Here is a 21,272-nt window from a genome sequence, read left to right as displayed (position 1 = left end):
GCCAAGTAATACTCCATTGTATATATATACCACATTATCTTTATCCATTCATCCATCAGTGGATATTTGGGCTCTTTCCATACTTTGGCTATTGTCGATAGTGCTGCTGTAAGCACTGGGGTGCGTGTGTCCCTTTGAAACAGCACCCCTGTATCCCTTGGATAAATACCTAGTAGTGTAATTGCTGGGTCGTAGGGTATTTCCATACTGTTTTCCAGAGTGGCTGCACCAGCTTGCATTCCCAGGCGACAAAAATTCTTAAAGACTAAAGATATTGTGATACACATGGGAACAACTCTCCTATACTTAAAATTGAGATAATGGAAAAATAGAGGCATCTTAATTCATAATAATTTAAGAGTGAGGCAGTTGGAATTAGCAAGAGATCTGTCTACATGGTTATGGCAGGGCAGAGCCATGGCCCAGAGTCAGACAGGGAGGTGTAGAAGCATCTTGCTAATAATGCTGGACCTTTGTACTGACCACTGTAGATGCAGCCTATCCAGCCTCTTCCACAGAGGCTATACCTTCCAAGAACCTAAGGTTACTAAATGTGAAAATTTCTTTGCCTAAGTTTCCTTTCTACTCTGGGATAGAAGCCCTTGAAGAGAACCCAAATCACTATTCTTGTAGATTCAGAAACTGAAGCCAGAGAGGTTAAGTTATCTGCACAAAGTCACACATTGGCTTAGTGGCTGAGCTGCAACTAAACCTGGGTCTCTTGGGGTGCCTGGGTGGTTCAGTCGGTTAAGCATCCAACATCGGCTCAGGTCATGGTCTCACGGGTGGTGGGTTCAAGCCCCTTGTCAGGCTCTGTGCTGACAGCTCAGGGCCTAGAGTCTGCTTTGGATTCTGTGTCTCCCTTTTATTCTGCCCCTCTGTCGCCCTCTCTCTCTCTCTCAAATAAATAATAAACATTAAAAAAAATTTAAACTTGGGTCTCTAGCTTCCCAAATTAGTGTTCCTTTCAGTGATCCATGCTGTCTTTGCTTATCCATTCAATTAGTAAATGTAATTGAAGGGACTCTAATTAGTTTGGCTCCTAAAGACTTCTGTGGTTAGTGTCAGACTGGCAACAAGGTTTGTCGTCCCCCCCCCGCCCGCCCCCCAGCTTTTGAGTCATGGCCAAATTTTGTCAATTATTTCAGAGGCTTGAAGACATCACGTGGAAGTCAAGATGATTTGAATAGCTGGACACACATGTCTGTCTATCTGTCTGATAAACACGCCTTCTGTAGTGCAAATTAGAGACTGTTATAATGTACCAAATGTAGATAGTCATTAGATACGGAGCAGTTGTGGCCAGTGCAGTGGTGACATTCCAGCTATCAGTATCATTGTGTGTTTTTTCCGGACCTGTGAGCTTTGACACCACTCTCCTATATAATTGAGGGGTTAGCAGTACTCTGGCAACCCAGGCATCCCAAGAAGCAGATGCTAGGGATGCAGGGGGCTGATTGGGCACCCCATGCACTTGGCAGTTGCATGAATAGGCACTGCCAGTTCATGGGTATGAGAAGCTTGGAGGTGTGAAGTACATTTAGATCTGTGAGCTAATTGTTGGTGTCCCTGAGGGCACCTCTCAAGGAGTTGTCTAGGTGAAATCGACTTTCCTTCAATGGAAGAGACTCACCGAATTCCTAAGGGAGAGTCTGAAATGGGCTCTTAGACCTCGGGGCTTACCGCAGTCCCTGAAAGATCAAGAGAGTTGGAGCTGATCATGGAAGGAAAGGCCACTGAAAGGTATGCCATCGTCTTGCACTGTTTGTATTACTTCATTCAAGGAGGGATGAACAGAGGAGGCTGTCTGTGGAACCCGTCTTTTTGATGCAGTCCAGGAGTAGAGAAATAGGACTCCTACAGCTTTTCCTTTTTTTATACTCATCTTCCTGAGCTGTTTTTCTTGAGTACACGTGAACCGTTTGCCAGCAAAGAGTCTCCTTCTTTTGAATCTCAGCATTTGTTTGGGCGTAGGAAAGGTTTTTACGTAACTGGGGTATTTCTTCGTAATTGCGTGGAAAAAAAATTTTTCTTTCAGAACTTTTAGGGCAAATCCTGATGAGGTATCAAAATGTACATGTTGAATGTGCTGCACTGTAGACTCTAAAATGCCATATTGCCTTTAGAATGAAACACTGAAAGGGAGAGAATATCTGTTTTTTTTGTCTTGGGGTGTGAGATATTTTATGTTATCATTTGATATTAATATACAGAATGCTAGGATACTTGACCGCCTGCAATTTTAAAATAGGACTTAGGAAATTATGTTAAAACTGCATCTAGAATTTGATTTAGGAGCTAATAGTCTTCTAGGGAAAATTGGATTGTGGTCACTTGTAGCTCACAATATTGAAATCACACACTGCCTTCCCATTCTTTCCCTCTCATCAACTGCACATCAAAGACGAAAAGAAAGCATTAGGTATAATTCTGCCATACGCAAAGCAGAGGCATTCCCATTTCCAGGATGCTTACGTTTCCTTCACGTTTTCTAGCAGAAAATATGTCCATTTTTACTACATGCGTACACCATTCTACAGAGAAATCTGCAGTTATCCCCCTGGTAGCCGTTTGTCTTTTGTTAAAGAGAGAAAAACCTTTAGAGGAGCTTTTGTCACAATTGGGGTGGTGGATGCTTCCTGTTAAAGGAGAGTTTGACTCAAGAAGTGAACTCCCGGTCTCTTCTGACCTCTTGGGTTGCCAGCTGGCTGGCGAGGCATATCAGGGTGCACGTGGGAGAGAGAGCAAGGGTTTGGGGGAACGTGGGTGAGGGCGTGTACATCTGTGCATGCATGCACACGTACAGAGGATGGACGGCCACCTTCCTGTACGGTATGTTTGTAGTCATCATAAGGCAGAAGTGAGGGTGAAAGTGAGAGAGCGGACCTTGATGCCCGTTTGTATGTCTTGCGTCTATAGTTTCCACATGTGTCCTGGTAGCTTGCGCGCTCAGCCTTTATGGTGGTACTTAGAGCTGGTACAGTTAAGTGCTCATGTCCTTGTCCTGACCTTTTCTTTTCTGTACGGGCTTCATTCCCCCCCCCCCCCCCCCCCCCCCCCCCGCCCCTTGAAAATGGAGACTAGAGACTGGTGGTAAACGGGACTTGAAATTTTACTGGGGGATTTTGCTGCCTATGAAATCACTGGTGAATCCTATACTTTAGCTGCCATCCCCGTTGCACTAGGATGTTTTTCTTAGTCAAAGCATCTACCAAAAAGTATGCTGCTTGAGAACCCAAGTTGGAGGAATCCATGAGAAGTGCGTCTGTTCCCAGGACTGTTGGGTTCTGCCCTTTCCCCCTCAACTCACTTCACACTTTTTAAAATAAACAGTAGATTTGATTCCATAGAAACTGCATCTATATGTGTGTAAGGAATAGCTTCTCTATTTTAGGCAGTAAGCTTTTTTTTTTTTTTTTGTCATTTGGAAATAAATTCGTTTCATTCACTGTCACTGTTGTCAGCATGCATAAAAAGTGAATCCTACCCGGGCTCTTGCAACTGCCTCCGTTTTAATTGAAACAATGTGCCTTTGTAATTTTTTTTTAAAGGTAGTGTCTTGCCCAGCAGATGTAGCTGAAAAAGCTGACAGAATTATTACGATGTTGCCCACCAGTATGAATGCAATAGAAGCTTATTCGGGAGCAAATGGAATTCTCAAGTATGTATTTCTCAACTGTGGAAATTTTCCTGTTATCGTAGTTCATGAATTTCGTATTTGTTAACACTTTAGGAAATTACAATGATGTTCGTGAAGACTCTCTATACTGTTTTCTTGTTTCTGAAAAGTGAATGGTGTGGTTTCTCTCTCATTGTAAAGGGTTTCTTTTTTCACTGAAAGCAAGAATGTGACTTTTGGGAATAATTTGTTTTTTTTTTTTGCTTCTGTTTCTTTCCTTAACTCTTGGATCAAACTTATGCTTTCATTGCTAACATGTTTAAGAGACTTTTAAAGCTTGCATTTTAAACTGTACAAATGTTACAAGCATAATTTTCTTATGGTTTATAGAAATTCAGGAAAAGGTTTCTATGAAAAATAAAACCAAACATTGGAAAGAACACTATTATTTAACATTTTATTATATTATAAAAAGTTATTGTATGTCCTCTGGGTTAGTACATCTGTAGTAAGAACTTTGAGAAGTTGGAATTAAAGGTTAGCAGTAGCTCTTTAAATAAAATATAATTTGGGTCAGAGTCTTCTAGCCAGTGCTTAGCTTCTCTGGCTTTGAGAACCTTTTGGTTAATTTCTGCCTATTGCCAAATCCTTGTGGTTGTGTTAGAATGACAGTGGTTGAATTTCCGATTTAATTTGCTGGTCTCTATGGTTCCTGTTTCTAACTTGTTTTGATGTTGAATTTCAGCAAGGAGAGAACAAACTGGTAGGTCCTGTAGACAGACATAGGGCTAAAAGAAAGTGTTTAATTTCATGAAACTGTAATATGTGAAATTTGAGGCTTTTGGAAATTGAATTGTAACTTGCAAGCAAGAGACACTTGGCTATTAGACAGAAAACTGATAAGATAAATGTTTAGATTTCAGGGAAGGTTGAAAGACGCTCATTTTGGACAGAGCCTTGAGGCCCATGGTGTGTGTGGTCCTGAGGTGACTTAGTGGTCTCATTATCTAGTCTGTTCCAGTTATGGCCCTGCTTAATTGCCTGCTTATTTGCCTCTTCAGGAAAAGTTACTAAACTTTTGTGTGGTGACCAACTGTTTATTAATATTCTTTGCTAAGGAATATGGTGGCCAACTAGCAGAGCAGTTTTGTCTAGGGAGTGCTTTCATATATTGTGGCTTTACATTGAACTATAATTTGCTTTTTATGGGTGGTTCTTTATTTTCTTCTGGGTCAGGGTCATTTCCCCACACTCAGTGCATATGTAATTTTTGAGACACTTTCCCATTTGCTTCAAGATTTAAGACCCTTGGGGCACCTGGGTGGCTCAGTCAGTTGAGCATCCGACTCTTGATTTCAGCTCAAGTCATGATCTCAGGGTCCTGGGATCAAGCCTTGCATCAGGCTCTGCGCTGAGTGTGAAACCTACTTGGGGCTCTCACTCTCTCTTCCTCTGTCCCTCTGCCCTGCTTGCATTCTCTCTCTCTCTCTCTCTCTCTCTCTCTCTCTCTCTCTCTGTCAAATTAAAGAAAATATATTTCAGATCTAAGGAATGTTAATATCACATAATTAAAATTAATTATTGGTAAACATAATTCTTATGTTTTAGGTTATATCAAGTGAAACTCCACATACTTATAGTGACCTGTAATAGAACATGCTATTTCTTTTCTGTGGAATATACCATTGGATTTGGACCAGATCAATTCATATGTTTAAAATGGTTGTTCATCACATTTTGTATGCTATTTTTTCTATGAAAAGATTTTTCTTTCTTTTAATGGTTTTTTAGCAATGATTTTCTATTTTCTTCTTCAGTATTTATATTTATTCATTTCTAATTTTCTAATCATAATTATGATTACGTGTCATCTGGATTAGTTGATCTGTAGTAAGGACTTTGGGAAGTTTGAATTCAAGGTAAGCCATAGCTCTTTAAATAAATTACAATTAAAAAAAATTTACAATTTAGGTCAGTTTCCTAGCCAGTGAAGATAGACATAGATTATAAGGGAACCATGTAGATAGATATAATCTGTACTTACAGTACAAACAAAATTGTCTTATTATAAGAATGCCATTTAGTATTGATGTAAAATATGATAGAGGAAAAGACTGCTTCCCCGCTTTGCCAATGTATATGTATAAATTTACCATAAAGAGCAAAAAAACTGTATTTGTGAGATTTCTAGGTTCATTCCTATATTTTCCTTTCTGCCTCTTTGATGTTTTATTTTATCTTTAAAAAGCTGTAATTATTAACGAATATGCCACCCTCGAGCAAATGGCTGAATTTCAATGTTGTGTTTAGTCTACCTAGTGGAAAGGACATGGATATGTGAAATTGGCAACGTGGCTTATGAAAGACAAATAAAATACTTTTTAAAGAGCCCGGCTATTTTACAAACAAAAATTTAAATCTTACCAAATAGACCTTTTAAAGTTAACAGGTGTTTTAAATTGCTTACCTATATTATTATGGTATTGTGTATTTCACCTGAAACCAGAATTTATAACATGTAGTTTATTAGATTATTTAGGTTTGTTTGAAAGAGTTTGGGTTTACTTTGAACTTTAATTGATCTGAAAATGAATTTGAGATTTTTAACCAGTTCTAATAATGTTTTTAATATTAAACCAAAGACCTCCTTGATATCTGGCAACTTTAAGTAGATTCTAATTCTATAGGTAGTTGCATGAAATGTTTATGCAGAATTGCAAGCTATATTTTTATAATATATTATATAATATATATAATATATATTTTTATTTATTTTTATATTTTTATTTCATATAGGTTTATATTTTATAAACCTATAATTAAACTATTACTTTTATCTATTTACTTAGAAAAGTGAAGAAGGGCTCACTATTAATAGACTCCAGTACTATTGATCCTGCAGTTTCAAAAGAATTGGCCAAAGAAGTTGAGAAAATGGGAGCAGTTTTCATGGATGCCCCTGTTTCTGGTGGTAAGTGGCAGCTAAAATCTATGCACACCTATTTCTGTTTGTCAGAAGAAGCAATTACAATTTTCTGGTACCCAAGACATATCCACATATTTTTAGGCCTGTTATAGGAGTCTCCATTTCCTCACTGAAAACAAAAACAAAACAAAATCACTTCTGTTATTCCGTATGCTCAAAATACATTGCTTGTTCTAAGTTCAGACAAAAGGATGTCACAACCTTGAAGAGTTGTGAATTTTTGGTCCAAACTGCTACGCGTTGGGCTAGAGCTGTTCCTAGAAAATTTAACTTTTCAGAACAGATTCAAGAAGTAACTAGCTTGAATCTTCTTTTAACTGTTAAAGAAGTTGAGGAAATGGTAAAAAAGAAAAAATCATTTTGCAAGGGGAACTTTAGGCCCAGATGATTTTTTACAGGTGAATGTTACTAGAATTTCAAGGGGCAGATCATCTCCGTTTTTCTATGAACTTTTCCAGACAATAGAAAAAGAGGAAACACTGCTCAACTCATTCTGGAGACCCGTGTAACTCTGATACTTCAACCAGAAAGAGAGAGAAATGAGAGAGAAAAATTTTAGGTCTATATCAGTCATGAATACAGAAGTAAAAATTTTTAAAAAGTGTGTTAGCAAACTAAATCCAACCATGCGTAAAAGAGATTAAACACTACAACCAGGTTTGTTTTATCTCATATGTACACAGATGACTTAATGTTAGAAAATCTGTAAATATATTTCACCACATTAACATACTTAAAAATCATATGATCATCTCAAAGGACAAGGATTCTCAGTAGTAAGATTCTAAAAGCATATTATTATATCCAATATTGATAGTGGGGATCTGGGTATTTTGGAATGGTAGGATTATAGGTATTATGATTTTCCATAATTTCCAAATTTTCCAAAATTACTGTGTAATCAGATACCATATACATACATGCATGCACACACACATACATATGTGTGCATAAATATACACGTATATATGTAATTAGTTGAAGACTTGTTTCTAGCTGGAGACTTTCTAGAAAGGCTGGACTGAAGAAACCAGTCATTTGCTCAAGACCAAGACTAGATTTTTTTTTTATTATTTTCTGTAAAATTCTAACGTAATCTGAGGAGGAAAATAAAGATTGCTAAATGGAAAGTTGTCCTTTATAAAATCATCATCTCCTTACAGTGTTAAAAAATAGCTAACAGCTAGTGTGGTACGTTGTTAGAGTAATGACCTTTAATGACTCACATCTCTGAATCCACTCTGTGTATCCATTCACTCATAGACTCTGAGTTGAGCTATCTGACTTGCTTTGGCCAGTGGTATGTCAGCAAATGTTACACAAGGATAGACTTGAAAAGCACTTGGCCCTGTCTTGCTCATGGGGACTTTTCTGCTGTCACATAGAGAAGCCTGGATTAGCCTCCTAGAGACAGGCACTAACCACCAAGCGTACGAGTGAGGCCATCTTGACCATCCAGCCAGAGTCACCTTCCCAGATGACTGCAGCTGTATTACTGAGCTCAGGCAAATGAACTGCCCAGCTACAGTTGTCCAAATTGCTCATCTACAGAATTGTGAGCAAATAAACCCACTAAGTTTGGAGTGTCACGTAGCAGTAAATAACTGATGGAGCCAATATAGTTGATATTTCCATTCTTCTGTAGAAGTGTTTGTTGCCTAATGGATCGATCAGTGTGCCGCCTGTGCTTACATAGTCTTAAGTGTCATAAACCCCTTCTGAAGGAGAATGATAGTACCACAGTTAGCATAAAGGCCAACTTTAATGCTAAAGCTAAGACGCTAAAATGAAGTTTATTATTAAGCCAGTCCAGGAAAGAGTTTTGTTTGCTGCAAACTGGTTCGACTTGTATCTCTGTATTCCCGATTACAAAGGAGAACGTTTGCCTAAATGCTACTGAAGTAGCCACCCTGGTGGGCTGATATGAGATACCTCTATTTCGTAAGATCTGGAAAAGTAAGTTGGTAAAACTTCAGTAAATCTTATGGTGTTTTCATGGACTTGCTGGAGTTCAATATTAAATAGTATGTATAGCTTTTAAGTGTCTTTTGTGCTCTTAGAATTTTTATTAGTAGAAGGGACTTCAGTAATAACTTAATTTGACTTTGTTATTTTACAGATGGGAAATTGAGATCGAAATGAGGTTAAGTGATTTGCCCAGAGTTCTCTAGCTTGATAGCCAATCTAGACTAGAGTCTTCTCTCCCAACTCAATCTGAGGATCTTCCCACACTCTGTTAGACCGTTTCTCCCTTTAGTCCCACCCCGTGGTGGCCTTTCTCTTTTTCAAAGCAGTGGCCTACTGTTAACACCATTTCTAACAATTTTACCTAGTGGCTGGTCCTCTCTCTTCTGTCTTGCTAACTAACTAGCACTGCCGTGTAGTAAAACCTTTGGTGGGGAGGTGAAGGGAGAATTGCCTTCTTTTCTGACTCACAGAGGTTGGCCTCTAACCTGGAAGAGGCCTAACATTTCTGTTCCAGTCGTTTGAGAAGCAGTGGTTGAGAGGACATTATTCTCAAATCTGGGGACCTCTGCAGAGATCAGAATAGTCCTATTGTATTCACCCCATCCCGAAATGTTTATTAACTGGCTTCTCAGGAGTCTTTTGTTCTGCTGATGAGTTGGGATAGAACCAGAGTTTTTTGGGTCTTTCATGTCTTTCATGTGGATCCAATGTTTTGTTTAATCAAATAAATGTCCAGAAAAAGAGAAAGTCGAGTAATATTTTGACACATCCCTAACATGTTTGAATGTGACTGGGATAGGATCTGTCCTGAGGTTTAAGGAGATGGAGTTGACAGGATTATAACCGAAGGCAGTGAAGCTATTTTCCATGCCCTTCTTCTGTGTCCCCATAGTATAGTATCTTTGCCGTTGCAAGGACCATGGTGTGATTCTTGTTTGTGCCCGTTTCTTCCACTGCTAGACTGTGAAGAGGGCAGATGTCTTTCTCCACTTTCTATCTCCAGTGTATATCTCCTGGCGAGCATGTAATAAAGTATGATGGATTGCATTAAAGATCTTCTGGTTTCTAGTTTTTTAATTTGAAGATTAATGTCAAATATTTTGAGCTTTCCTGCAGTTGTTTCCTCACTCCCAGGCTGTACTCCAGCTTATTTATCTCCAGATCATTGACCTCTCTCTGAAGTTCAAGTATCTGCCTTGCATTGTAACATCAGTAAGATATTAAGTAATTACTGTGTTCAAAATGTTATATTGTAATATTAGATGCCATTGGGAAGTGTGATTATGATCACAGGGCTGGGGGTAGGATAAAAGAAGTAGAATAGTAATTCAGAACAACTTAAAGAGGAAGTTCTTGCATTAGAAGTTTAGGATTTAGGAAAATACACTAATAAAAATGATGTATAAATAGTTACACAGTGCAAAATAATGTAGCACAGCAGTCTTCTCAGTACTTAGCAACCAGAAAGGGAACTCTTCACTAACAGTTTGATCATAGCAACATGTTGGGCATTGTAAAGAAATACTGTCTTTGTCCTTTCTGGGGTGGCTATTAATACTTTGACTTTTACCTGTATGGATATATAGAGAAAGAATAATACCAGATTCGATTTAGACAGTTGATTCTGGGGCAACAGAAGAAGTTTTAGTTCTGGAAATGGAAAGTTTATGTTAAAGGTTAACTACAAACCCCATAGGTGATTGATTCCCAGTTACATCCACGGGAACGAACTAGTGGAATTTGGAATTAGATTTTACAGTTCGTTAGTGACTATTCTTTAAGCAAAGAAAAAAGGAAATCTGTTAGTTCATACAATTCTCTTATCACCTTTAGTTTCAGTTTTTGTTATACTGTTAACAAATTCAAAGTTCACTTGATATTAGGCTCAGTTGGTTAAGCGTCTAACTTCAGCTCAGGTCATGATCTCGTGGTTCACAAGTTCGAGCCCCACATCAGGCTCTGTGCTGTCGGGTTGGAGCCTGGAGCCTTCTTCAGATTCTGTATCTCCCTCTCTCTCTGCTCCCCCCCTGCTCGCACTCTGTCTCTCTCTCTCCCTCCAAATAAATAAAAATTTAAAAAAAAAAGTTCACTTGATATTAGGGGTAGCCTACAACTTTTAGGGAAAGAAAGGAACTCTAAAAATGAAGGTTTAAAAAAACTGAAGGTCTTGTGTTTTTTTTTCAGTGAAATGTACTTAAAATTATTATACAATTCCTGCAAGATTATATCCTGTTTTCTGATTATACACTCTTTTTATTATGCTGACAGTACCTTGATTGCAAGGGACATGCTTCACTCTTCATTTCATGCAACAAACATTTATTGAGTACTTTTATGTGGTGGGTATGGTCTAGGTGCTGGAGTTAGTGCTTTGAAAACATGAAAAGTCTTTTGTCACATGGAGCTTATGAGTTAGTAGGACTAGAGAGAGTAAACGAACAAAAATAATTTTAATGGTAAGTCCTATGAAGAAAAAAAAGGCAGAGTAAACAGTTAATGACACAGACTTAAGGGGAAGGTCTTTTTACATAGAGTGGACAGGATGCCTTCTCTGGGGAAGTGGCAGTTAGGCAGAGACGTGAAGGCACAAGTCTGGGGGAAGGGTATTTCAGCGGAGGAAGCTGCTCGAAGGGCTCTAAGGTATGAACAAGCTTGGTAGGTTTGTGGAACATTTATCTTTGTATCACCAGGACTTGGCAGGTAATTGTATTCAGCGTTCATTGAACTGACTCACCTATAAATTGACTCCCCGTGTGTCTAACGCCATGCCTTCGTTTATCTGTGGTTATCAAAGTAAAGCTAACTAGGCTGTTATGTAAGTTAGCCCATGACACTGGCCTCAGATATGATGCCTTAATCTATTTCTCTGTCTTGTGTGAATCACGTCTGTATGAAAGTTGTAATCCTTTAATAGTCAAATGTTGTTTTGTCACACCATTTTGGATACATGCTTTTTTGTTTGTTTTTGGAGAGGGTCTGCTACTGTAAGGTTAGTTCCAATTTGATCAGCTCTCGTGTATAATGAATGCTAGACATAAAGCAAATTAAAAACTATTGTTTGTGACTAATGACCAAATACTGTTCAGTGTGTTCCAAGGGCGTAATTAACAGCACTTAACTGTGCTTGAATAATTGAAGAAGAAACTCACTGATTGCCTAATCTGTCTGTAGAGTTGCCCAGAGACCTTGAGTTGAAGTGACTCTGAGGTGGCACTTGTGCTTAGCCCAAGGCTGTCTGAGCTTGCAAGCCTCATTGATTTGCTACACCGGATTGCTCCAGTTAGGGATTAATGTCAAAATTAAATAATTGAACTGGTGTGTATGTGTTTCCCTACCGGGAACCCAAATTTTATACTCTATTTGGCTGGGTTAAGTTTTAGTAATTTGTTTGAGGTGTTCTTAGAACACGGAGTAGTGAGCACAAAACCTATTAAGGGATTTCTGTTAGAGTCCTGGACTTGCTTGCTCAATTCCTCAATGAAAGTCTCACACACACTCCATTCTTGTTTTTAAAACAGTGAACTGGGCATCTACTGTTTTTCCACCAGATCTGTATCTAATTTAGGGTAAAGGGACCACAAAAACAAAACTTATTTCTATTTTGGCACCTAACACCATCATAGTTAAGGATTTGTTGGCATTTCATTAAAACATTTTCTTAGAGAGGTTTATAACTTGGCAGATTTACTTGCCTTTGGGCTGCAGCATTGCTATTTCTGTCCAAAAGTAAATGCTTTCACCAAATTTCATACAACTGAATTTGCGTGGGTATATGATGTGTGGAGAGGGAAGGGCTATCCCAAGAGGTCTTTTTTTAAGTTGTCACACAAGCTGTTCGATTAAACAGTAGTATTGTGTGCGGCATTTACTCTTACATTTTAGTCTTACCTCAGGAAGATTTTATTTTTTAATGTTTGGAAATAGGTTGATTTAACATGGTTAAGATAATTCATTTTCATGAGTCCTTCCCTTTAAAGAATGGTACTACTATGATTTTTAGTTCTTTTTACATGACTGGCTTCTATTATAAAATGTGAAAGCATTTTGTGGCAGGGGTGCCTGGCTGGCCCAGTCGATAGAGCATTTGACTCTCGATGGCCCCACGTCGGGCGTAGAAATTACTTAAAAAAAAAGAAAAAAAAAAATTTAGTGGCACCTGGGTGGCTCTGTCAGTTAAACATCTGATGACTTCAGCTCAAGCCATGAGCTTGCAGTTCATGGGTTCCAACTCTGCACTGGGCTCTGTGTACAGAGAGCCTTCTTCAGATCCTGTCTCCCTTTCTCTGCCCCTCCCCCGCTTACTCTCTCTCACTCTCTCTCTTTTTCTCTCTCTCTCAAAAATAAATAAACATTAAAAAAAAGTTTAAAAAGAGCGTTTTATGGCATTGACTTTTGTAGGAGAGACTTGAATTACTCGGTCTTGAAAAATATTAGCTAAAATAAGCCTTTCCTTGGCCTGTTTTCGTGGTATTTAAAGCTTTAGTAACTCAGGGCGCCTAGGTGGCGCAGTCGGTGAAGCATCCCACTTCAGCCAGGTCACGATCTCGTGGTCCGTGAGTTCGAGCCCCGCGGCGTCAGGCTCTGGGCTGATGGCTCAGAGCCTGGAGCCTGTTTCCGATTCTGTGTCTCCCTCTCTCTCTGCCCCTCCCCCGTTCATGCTCTGTCTCTCTCTGTCCCAAAAATAAATAAACGTTGAAAAAAAAAAAAAAAAAAAAAGCTTTAGTAACTCAAATAATTAAAAATTTTCCTTAACTTTGTTCGATGGACAGATCCATTTCCTTAAAAGTGACCTAAAATTCATCAATGCCAGCACACTAGAAATGGGTTAATTATGTCAGCCGTTTACATTTACCCACAATTTTACTTATCGCCTTATATTCATTAAGTATCCTTTTTGCCTCTGGAGGATACCTTTTTTTTTTTTTTTTTTTTTTCCTAGGATTTTCTCCAGTTTGCACAAGTAGTTCAGAAATGTTTGGTAAATAAATTCCAAGGATTTCTTTGAAATTAGTCCCTAAGAAGAGGTGCCCATAAAAACCTCTTTTTACATTCTCTGGCAGGCTTAAGACTCCCTACAACATGTCACGGACAGGAGTCCCTATATAAGGTGTTAATGAGTTCTTAACACGTTTAGAGAAGACTGCTGACTCCCTGCCCAAGGTAGCATAGTTGAGGCAGCTTTAATAATCCGTCTCCTAAGAAAATAGTAGAAGAATGGCTTAGAGAAGGCCAGGTGATCAGTTCACTCAGTGCTTGTGTTACTGTTATCATTTATTGTGAGTAATAATTACTATTGCTAACAACAACCTAGTTTGTTTCTCAGAATTTACGCTCTTGCAGTTTGCAGGTTCCCCACCTCCAAATCTGCAGGCCAGGTTTTAATTGCCGCGCATTTAATTGCATTGACATTTCCAGTCAGGTAACCATTACCAGGGTCGATCCTGCCAGGCTCTGTCCTGTGGTGGAGGGACACTGTGTTCTCTTCACATGGTTATGTTGGAAAGTGCATGGATAAGGCAGGGGTCCTGTCTGAAGTAATCCTAGGGTATTTTTAATGTCCTTTAATTGCCATTCAGGATGTAAGTCAGACCAGACACAATTGGGTCTGGTCACAGTTCAGAACTGCCGTGTGGTGTTTATATAAAGGTAAAGTATATTTAGCAAATAAATCCCCTGAAGCTATTCCTTATATAATTTATTTTTTATTAACATCTGTTGATGGCTAAGCAGTGTGAAATTAGTTCCAGTATACGTTGTGTATTATGTCTTTATTTTGTTTGGCTTGTGATCCCTGGATAGCACTGGGGGTAAAGCGGGAGGAGGAAACGGAATTACGAATTCGACGAGGGCCTTGTCATTGCCATCAGACCATTATCAGACTTATTTGTGGTTTTCTAGACGTCTGATTTTCTTTTCTTTTTTAGATGTCTGATTTTCTTAAAGATAGCTTGATAATGTTAGCAAATGAAAAGTATAGTAAGTTGAATTTAAATCCTTCCCTCTCTATATTTGCTGTATGGTTCCATTTTGTTTTACGTTGCTTTGGGTGTTTCAGTTGTGAGAATTTTAAATTTAGAGGCCCATTTCATAGTAAGGACCCTTCCATGAGGGCCAGTGAAGGGATGGCAGCAGACTTACCTTCTCGTCTTCCTTCCTAGTGATTTAAACTTGACCTGAAGGTAGAAGGTTTTTGTTGTTGTTTCGTATATAGGTCAGATTACTTGTATCACTGTGAGAGATGTGGACTTTTTTAGAGGAGTATTAAGAGTTTTAAGATTTGTCCCTGACATCTTTTTTATTGAGTTATTGACTGTTAGTTATGGTCATCGGAATGTTTATCCCTCGTGGTCTCTGGGACGGCATTGTTCTTAGGGAGGTCTTTAAAAACGAAACATAATATGAGGTTGGGCATACAAATAGTTTTATCATTAATTACATTTCATTTCCCTTAATTCTTACGTGTTAGGGTAATACTTGTTCTCAAGTGACCAACATTTTTAATGTACTGTGTACATATATTAAAAGAGTAGAAAAACAGTCTTGGCAGACACCGAAATGGTTAATTGGCTTTTCCAGCCAAGATAGGTTTGTAAAACTTTCTGAAAATTAAGAAATGGGAGGGAAAGAATTTTTCTCTTCATTAATGCCATATTTTTATTAACCCTTTACCTATAAAGTGTAGTTTTAGGCCATAAACATCTTCTTGCAGCATTTTTTCATTAGACAAGCAGCTAGAGGAAGAATAGTTGATTTACTTGTGATTGTCAGATATCTGCAAACATTACAGTAGTTAAAAGAATTATTTTAACATAAAATCCTAAGTAGGGATGAGATTTTTTTTCTAAAAGCGAATGATAATTTTGAGAAAGGAATCCAAGCAACAGCGTAATAATGACTTTGAGATGTCTTATCTTTTGTAGCAAACCTTTAAAAACAGCATTAAGAAATATTTGATGATTTCTCATGATCTTTAATTGGGCTGTATTTTTATATTCTTATTAGTACTTGTGTAAAATCAACAGCTTTTCGTGATAAGGCATTTACATGTTAAATTTTGCATACGGCTCTATTAGAAATAGATGGAACAACACTGGGTGTTTTAAAATTAATAGGAATAGCCTAAATTTGATTCAGAAAAGTTACTTTATATGACATTCAAGGGCGAGTGGACAAGGGCAAGAGAGAGGAGAGAGGGGCAGGCAAGGCAGGAGCACGTGGGGACGAGAGAGCAATTACATTGTCCTTTTCCATTTTAGCTGGTAGTTCGGAGTAAAATTGTCAAGTTAAACTTTTTGGAATTGTTACTACCCCGAGTGGGAATATAAACTATATTGAACAAAATTTATTTAGCCCGTTAAAGAGTCCACCTAAAACTATAGTTAATTAGTTTACGTTATTACATCACTTCTAGCAGAGGCTCAAACTGGTACAGAGTAAGGGGAGCTCCGTCAGGTGAGCTGACTGCTACCCATATGCGGCTTTAAGATAATGATGAGTTTAAATTTCCTCTTAGAGCTAAGTGAGAATAAAACTGGAGGCAATAAATACTCCTGGCCAAAGCCATTAAATGAAAAAGCTGGGAATTCTCCAGCTCTTGACTTAAATTGTTTGTTTATCAGCTGGCGCCTAGTCTGGAGTCGAGAGCTGGAGATTTCTATCTGTGACAGAACTTTGAAACTCTTGCAGGACACTTTCATTTCAACTTAAGGTAACTTGAGTTTATAGCTTTGGCTTTAAAGATTACTAATGATTTACTCATTTCCTTACCATTTAACCAGAGTGGACTTTTTCCCAGGAAGGGATCTGTGTTTATTTAGGGCCTTTGTCTGCGGAGGGATTAAAAGGCAGCCCACCAGCATTGTGAACTTGATGGTAATAAAAGGTCACCAAAACACACCATAAAAACATTCTTACCATGGAATTAATTATACAGTGTAATTTTACAAAGCAGCTCGGTTACTCCATCCTTGCCGTCCCCCTACCCCCGTCCTTAAACATTTCATCTTTTAAAAATTGAAGTTTTGGTATAATTTAGGCTTTTGAAGCAATATTTTGCTGCTGTTATGGTATTTAAACATTGAAGCAATTGTCACTTGCGTTTAATTCCTTGAAGATTTTAAGGTTTTTTAAATAAAAATGATCGTTGTTGTTAAACTGTGGGATGAATAACTTGTTTGGGAGAGGGTAGAGTACTCTAAGGGATGGTTGGAGTTTCAGCAGCTCAGTTTCTAAAAACCTAAGACTAGTTAAGAGTTTTTTTTGTGCCACCAGGTGGCATTGCATCCAAACCTGCTTGTGATAAAGGGAGGTTTTCAAAATAAATTCTTTTTTGTTCAAGAGAGGTCATAATCGCTTTTCTAGATTTTGCCTTTGAAGTTGGCTTAAAAATACATCTGATACCAAGGTTGATTAAATGTCTCCAAAGACCTGAAGAGATTTCTGAATGCTGCAAATGTTTGCTTTTAGGTGGTGAATATTGAAAGTAAAATGTTGATACATGTGCAGAGGATTGCTAGTTTTTTTTTTTTTTAGGTAAAGCGAACATTTAACAGTTGGTTATTTTTGTTTTGCTTTTCTAAACACTCGAGAGAGGATCCTGACTATAAAAACCCTCACAGATGTTGCAGAGACTCCCCAATTCGGCAAGTCACCCCTTCCCCCAACGCACACACACTCAAACCCACCCCAGCCCTTATTAAAAAAAAAAAAAAAAAAAAAGTGTCAGCAGGTTTCCCTGTATGGGAATTTTTAAAAAGAGGGAAAGACCTCTGAAAGGTGCAAGTGGGTCCTTCTCACAAGCCTAACTATGAGATTCATTAGGCAGTCCATGCTCATGTGTTAAAAGCTGCTTTTGGGAAAGTAAATTCTTGCAGTTTCCTGTACTGGTTTTGAGGGAGTCTTTATAGTCTTTCGAAAACAGCTCATTTTAAGAAAGTGATAATGTAAAAGCAAGAAAAAAAACCCCTCATTATAAATTTTATAAAAGTATAATTTTTAAATTAAAATATACGTTGCTCTTTTTTTTATGAACCTGCATATATTAATAAACCGTACAGAAACAAATTATTTAATATAACCTATCTAGGTGCTATGATATGTTGTCAGAATAAATAAGGTTCAGTGTGCACTCTGTTGATTTTTACCCTTTTAAAAAGTGTATTCACCATGCAGAGATGTTTAATGCTTAGCTTTGATCATTTATCAAAAAGCTTTATGAAATTTTACTCATTTTATATTCCTGCCTCTTCTGTCGAGGCTTCTTAGAAGTGTGCACAACCTGTTTAAGAAATGTATATGTTTTCAAAGTAAATGTTTGACCTCCCACCTTGATGTTCCTGCTTTTAAACACACACACCCATACCCCCCCTTCTCTATATTTTGAATAACTTGATTGAAATGTGTGTTGTACTAAAACTAAATATATACAAATTTCAGTATTACAAAAAGAGAATTGTGTTTTAACAATTATAAAAATTTAAAAGTGGCACATTTGAAAATAGTCTAGACAAAGGTACTCAAGACATTTGACCCTGAATATTTTACTTTTAAACTTGATACAACAGTCTGTTTCTTAGCTTTGTTGTATGCTGATATTCCTACTTATTTAACATCAAAAAGCTGTAGTGGTTTCTCTTTATAGATTGTGCCTGTGTTCTGGAATTGCCTCCTGCTGCCCATGAATTGCTTCTTGGCTTGTTTTGTTAGAATTTCTCACCAGGGTTTTTGTGAGCTATGTAGCCAACATTAAAAAAAAAAAAGAATTTGATACAGTAGACTGGATTAGTAAAAATTATACTTACTATTCATAATGGTAACTGAGTAAACCTCTTGGATCAGCATATCAGTTTTATGTAATGAAAGCCCATGCAAATCTCATGTAATAATATGCATATATAAAATTGCCTACAATGTCTCTGTTTTTCTAGTTATTTCTGTAATATTAAATGACTTTTTTTTGCAGAAATTCCAGAAACCTACTTTTTCATTAAAAAATAATAGGAAAAAAATCCTTACTCGTTTCAGGGTGTGTGTAATTTGGTAATGGAGCATTTAGATTTTGGCTTCTTTCATTTCAGTTGGAAATAGTATTGGTGTAAGTGAGTGTTGCCATGGGAACCTCCACATAGATATAAAAGGCAAGACTGTCTAAGTGGAGGAGGAGGGGCGATGTACTAAAATACCACCGGCCTAAATGATCTATTTTATATGTATGTTGGGGGGTGTAGGGGGAGCTAGTTGGAGAAGAGAAGAAAAAGTGGTGCAGAAAGTAAATGTTAAAAGTTAAAATCATGTACTCATACTTATGGAATCGCACAGTTGGAAGTGTTGTAAATTTGAAATGTGATTCTTAATGATTTGTGTCATTTGCGTGTGCTGGGAGTCTTTGCATACCTTATTTTTAAACTGTGTTGACTAAACGTGTTTAACTTAACGTGATTTTAGATAAAATATTTAATAAAGTGAAATTTGGTTGGAAGGTTAGGATTCTAGTCTCTGAGATGGTTTTAATTGTAACTTTATTAAAGATAATTATCATACTTTGTTCTTTTTCAGATATCTGAACAATTTCTTAAATCTACAATTTTTGGAGACGTTTGGCTTTCAAAGGAAAGCTGGCTTTAGGATATTTTTAATATTAGATTTCAACATTTAAATACTTTTAAATATTACTCAAGGAAACAATGACTTACTGTATTTGCATGTATAATGTATGGTTTTCTGGAAAAAAAAAAAAAAAGGATGGAACCAGCAAAAGCAAGCATCAAATCCTTTCCTATCCTTTTAGCAGCGCATGTGTTGCTATTAATCAAGATGGTTAGAGAACAGCCAATTTAACTGCATATAAAATAACATTTTTGTTTTTTGTATATTTAGGTTACAAAGAACAGTGAAATTGTGCCCAACATGAGTTAGCGTGGTAAAAACGCACCATAATCATTGTACTTTTAACACTATGGATTCTGGTTGTCAGATACACGTGTAAAAAAAGAAAAGACATTAACCTGGGAAAAACTGTTTAAACTTACCTTTTTAGTCAGTCCAGAGAAAAAGTGAAGCTGCCAAGGTAATAAAACATCCAGAAGTTTTTAAAATAAAAAGAGTAATTTAAATTAAAAAAGGGAGGCGGGAGCCGGAGAAGAAAGAGGCTAAAAAAGACAGCACTCCGCTCCCCAGGCCAGGCAGCATCTGATGTAAATTAACCCCAGTGGAAGTGTATTGTTTCCAACTCTGCAAACAATGCCGGGCATCTCTTCCAGAGGCGTGGGTGTTGGCGTGGACCCGAGGGTGTTGAGAAGTTGAGAGTAAGAGGTGGCGACGAGTTTAGTCATCAGGGGATTCTATGGCATAGAAAACAACAGGGTTGAGCGCAAAGAATGAAAAAGTATGTTTGCATATAAAGTTAACCCAGTTTAACCTTCAAGAGGTATGAAATAATTCATAACTGTGAGAGAATGCTTAGTTGTCAATAATCTTTTAAAGAGACTGAGACCTTAATCTGCAAAGTGTTCAGCAACCAAGATACCCACTCTGAGGTGTGCTTTGGCATCGGGTATCTGCTTAGTTTTAGACTTCTTAAAACAAAACAAGAAAAATACATTTCTTGGAAAAATAGATAATAAAAGTGATAAAAAGTCAAGCTTATCAACAAAATAAGAGAATGAAAGTAACAGCAAACACATCTGTGTTGTTTTTCAGTTTTTGTCTCCTGCCCCCCCAGCCCCGCCCCCATCCTCCAGCTTCCTTGAGAAAAAAAATCTGACCGTTTTAGAGTGGAAAGCGTAAAATTGTACATGGCCTTATCAATAAATGGATTCAAAATAGCATTACTTTAATTTAACACCTTAAAAAAGTTTCATAATATAGAATTTTCTAGGAGAAAGCAACTGATAATTTATTATTAAGTACCTTTGGTGTTTCAGGCTATGATGCTGGGTCGTTTATGTATTTTATACCATTTAATCCTTATAGCAGCCTCGTGAAATGCAGATTATCCTTATTTTTTAGTGAGGAAGTTGAGGCTTTTTTAGGAAGGGACCACATGACAACATGTACTTACTGTAAGAATTAGCCTGATGTAGCAAAAAGAAGGCATTTTAGGTAGAAGATTTTAGAATATTGTGATAGGACTGATAACTTCAAGTGTGGCACTTGTTTAGGTAGCTAGGCTTTGATTTGTTTATTTAAAAATGGAATCAGTAGAAATGCTTTTTCATGCTCCATTGATAGCACCATTGAGTGACATACTCCGTCTCAAATCAAAATATAGAAGGAATTAGTAGTCGACTAAAAAAGTCCATGCAAGTAATTGAAAGCAGTTTTGTTTTTGGTCTCATATGCTTGAATCTAGTCAACCACAGGAATAAGAGACAAGAAAATGTGGAACCGGAAGTAAAAGCCATTAAGTTTTAAACCTAAAATAACTTCCTTGGAAGGTCTTTTAGAAGTTGGGTGTTAAAAAGAGCCAAAGGGTATCTTATTCAGGACAGTTTCACATATGCTTTCTCTTTTAACTTGTGTTTTAAATTTGTTATTTTCCAAAATAAATTATTTAGTCACAACTTTTTAAATACCAGAAATTGGCCTTTGTAAAATATCCATTTTCAGTGTGCTTGTAACCTTTTTTGGTATATTTATAGTATTCAACATTAAGACTTAAGACCGGTAGTGTATAAAGCTTATTGTGCAATAATAATAATA

At 37.4% G+C, this 21,272-nt stretch overlaps 1 protein-coding gene across 2 annotated transcripts in view; it reads left to right on the top strand.

Moving 5' to 3' along the window:
- Positions 1 to 21,272, top strand: part of HIBADH (3-hydroxyisobutyrate dehydrogenase) — a 116,593-nt gene that overhangs the window by 19,135 nt on the left and 76,186 nt on the right. For both annotated transcript variants that reach the window (XM_043589158.1, XM_043589157.1), the window contains exons 3-4: positions 3,552 to 3,661; positions 6,469 to 6,590. In XM_043589158.1, coding sequence (XP_043445093.1) covers positions 3,552 to 3,661; positions 6,469 to 6,590 — 232 coding nt within the window. The remainder of the gene's footprint in view (positions 1 to 3,551; positions 3,662 to 6,468; positions 6,591 to 21,272) is intronic.

Source organism: Prionailurus bengalensis, chromosome A2, assembly GCF_016509475.1.
Source record: "Prionailurus bengalensis isolate Pbe53 chromosome A2, Fcat_Pben_1.1_paternal_pri, whole genome shotgun sequence".
NCBI classification, from domain to species: domain Eukaryota; kingdom Metazoa; phylum Chordata; class Mammalia; order Carnivora; family Felidae; genus Prionailurus; species Prionailurus bengalensis.
This window is presented reverse-complemented; position numbering and strand designations above follow the sequence as displayed.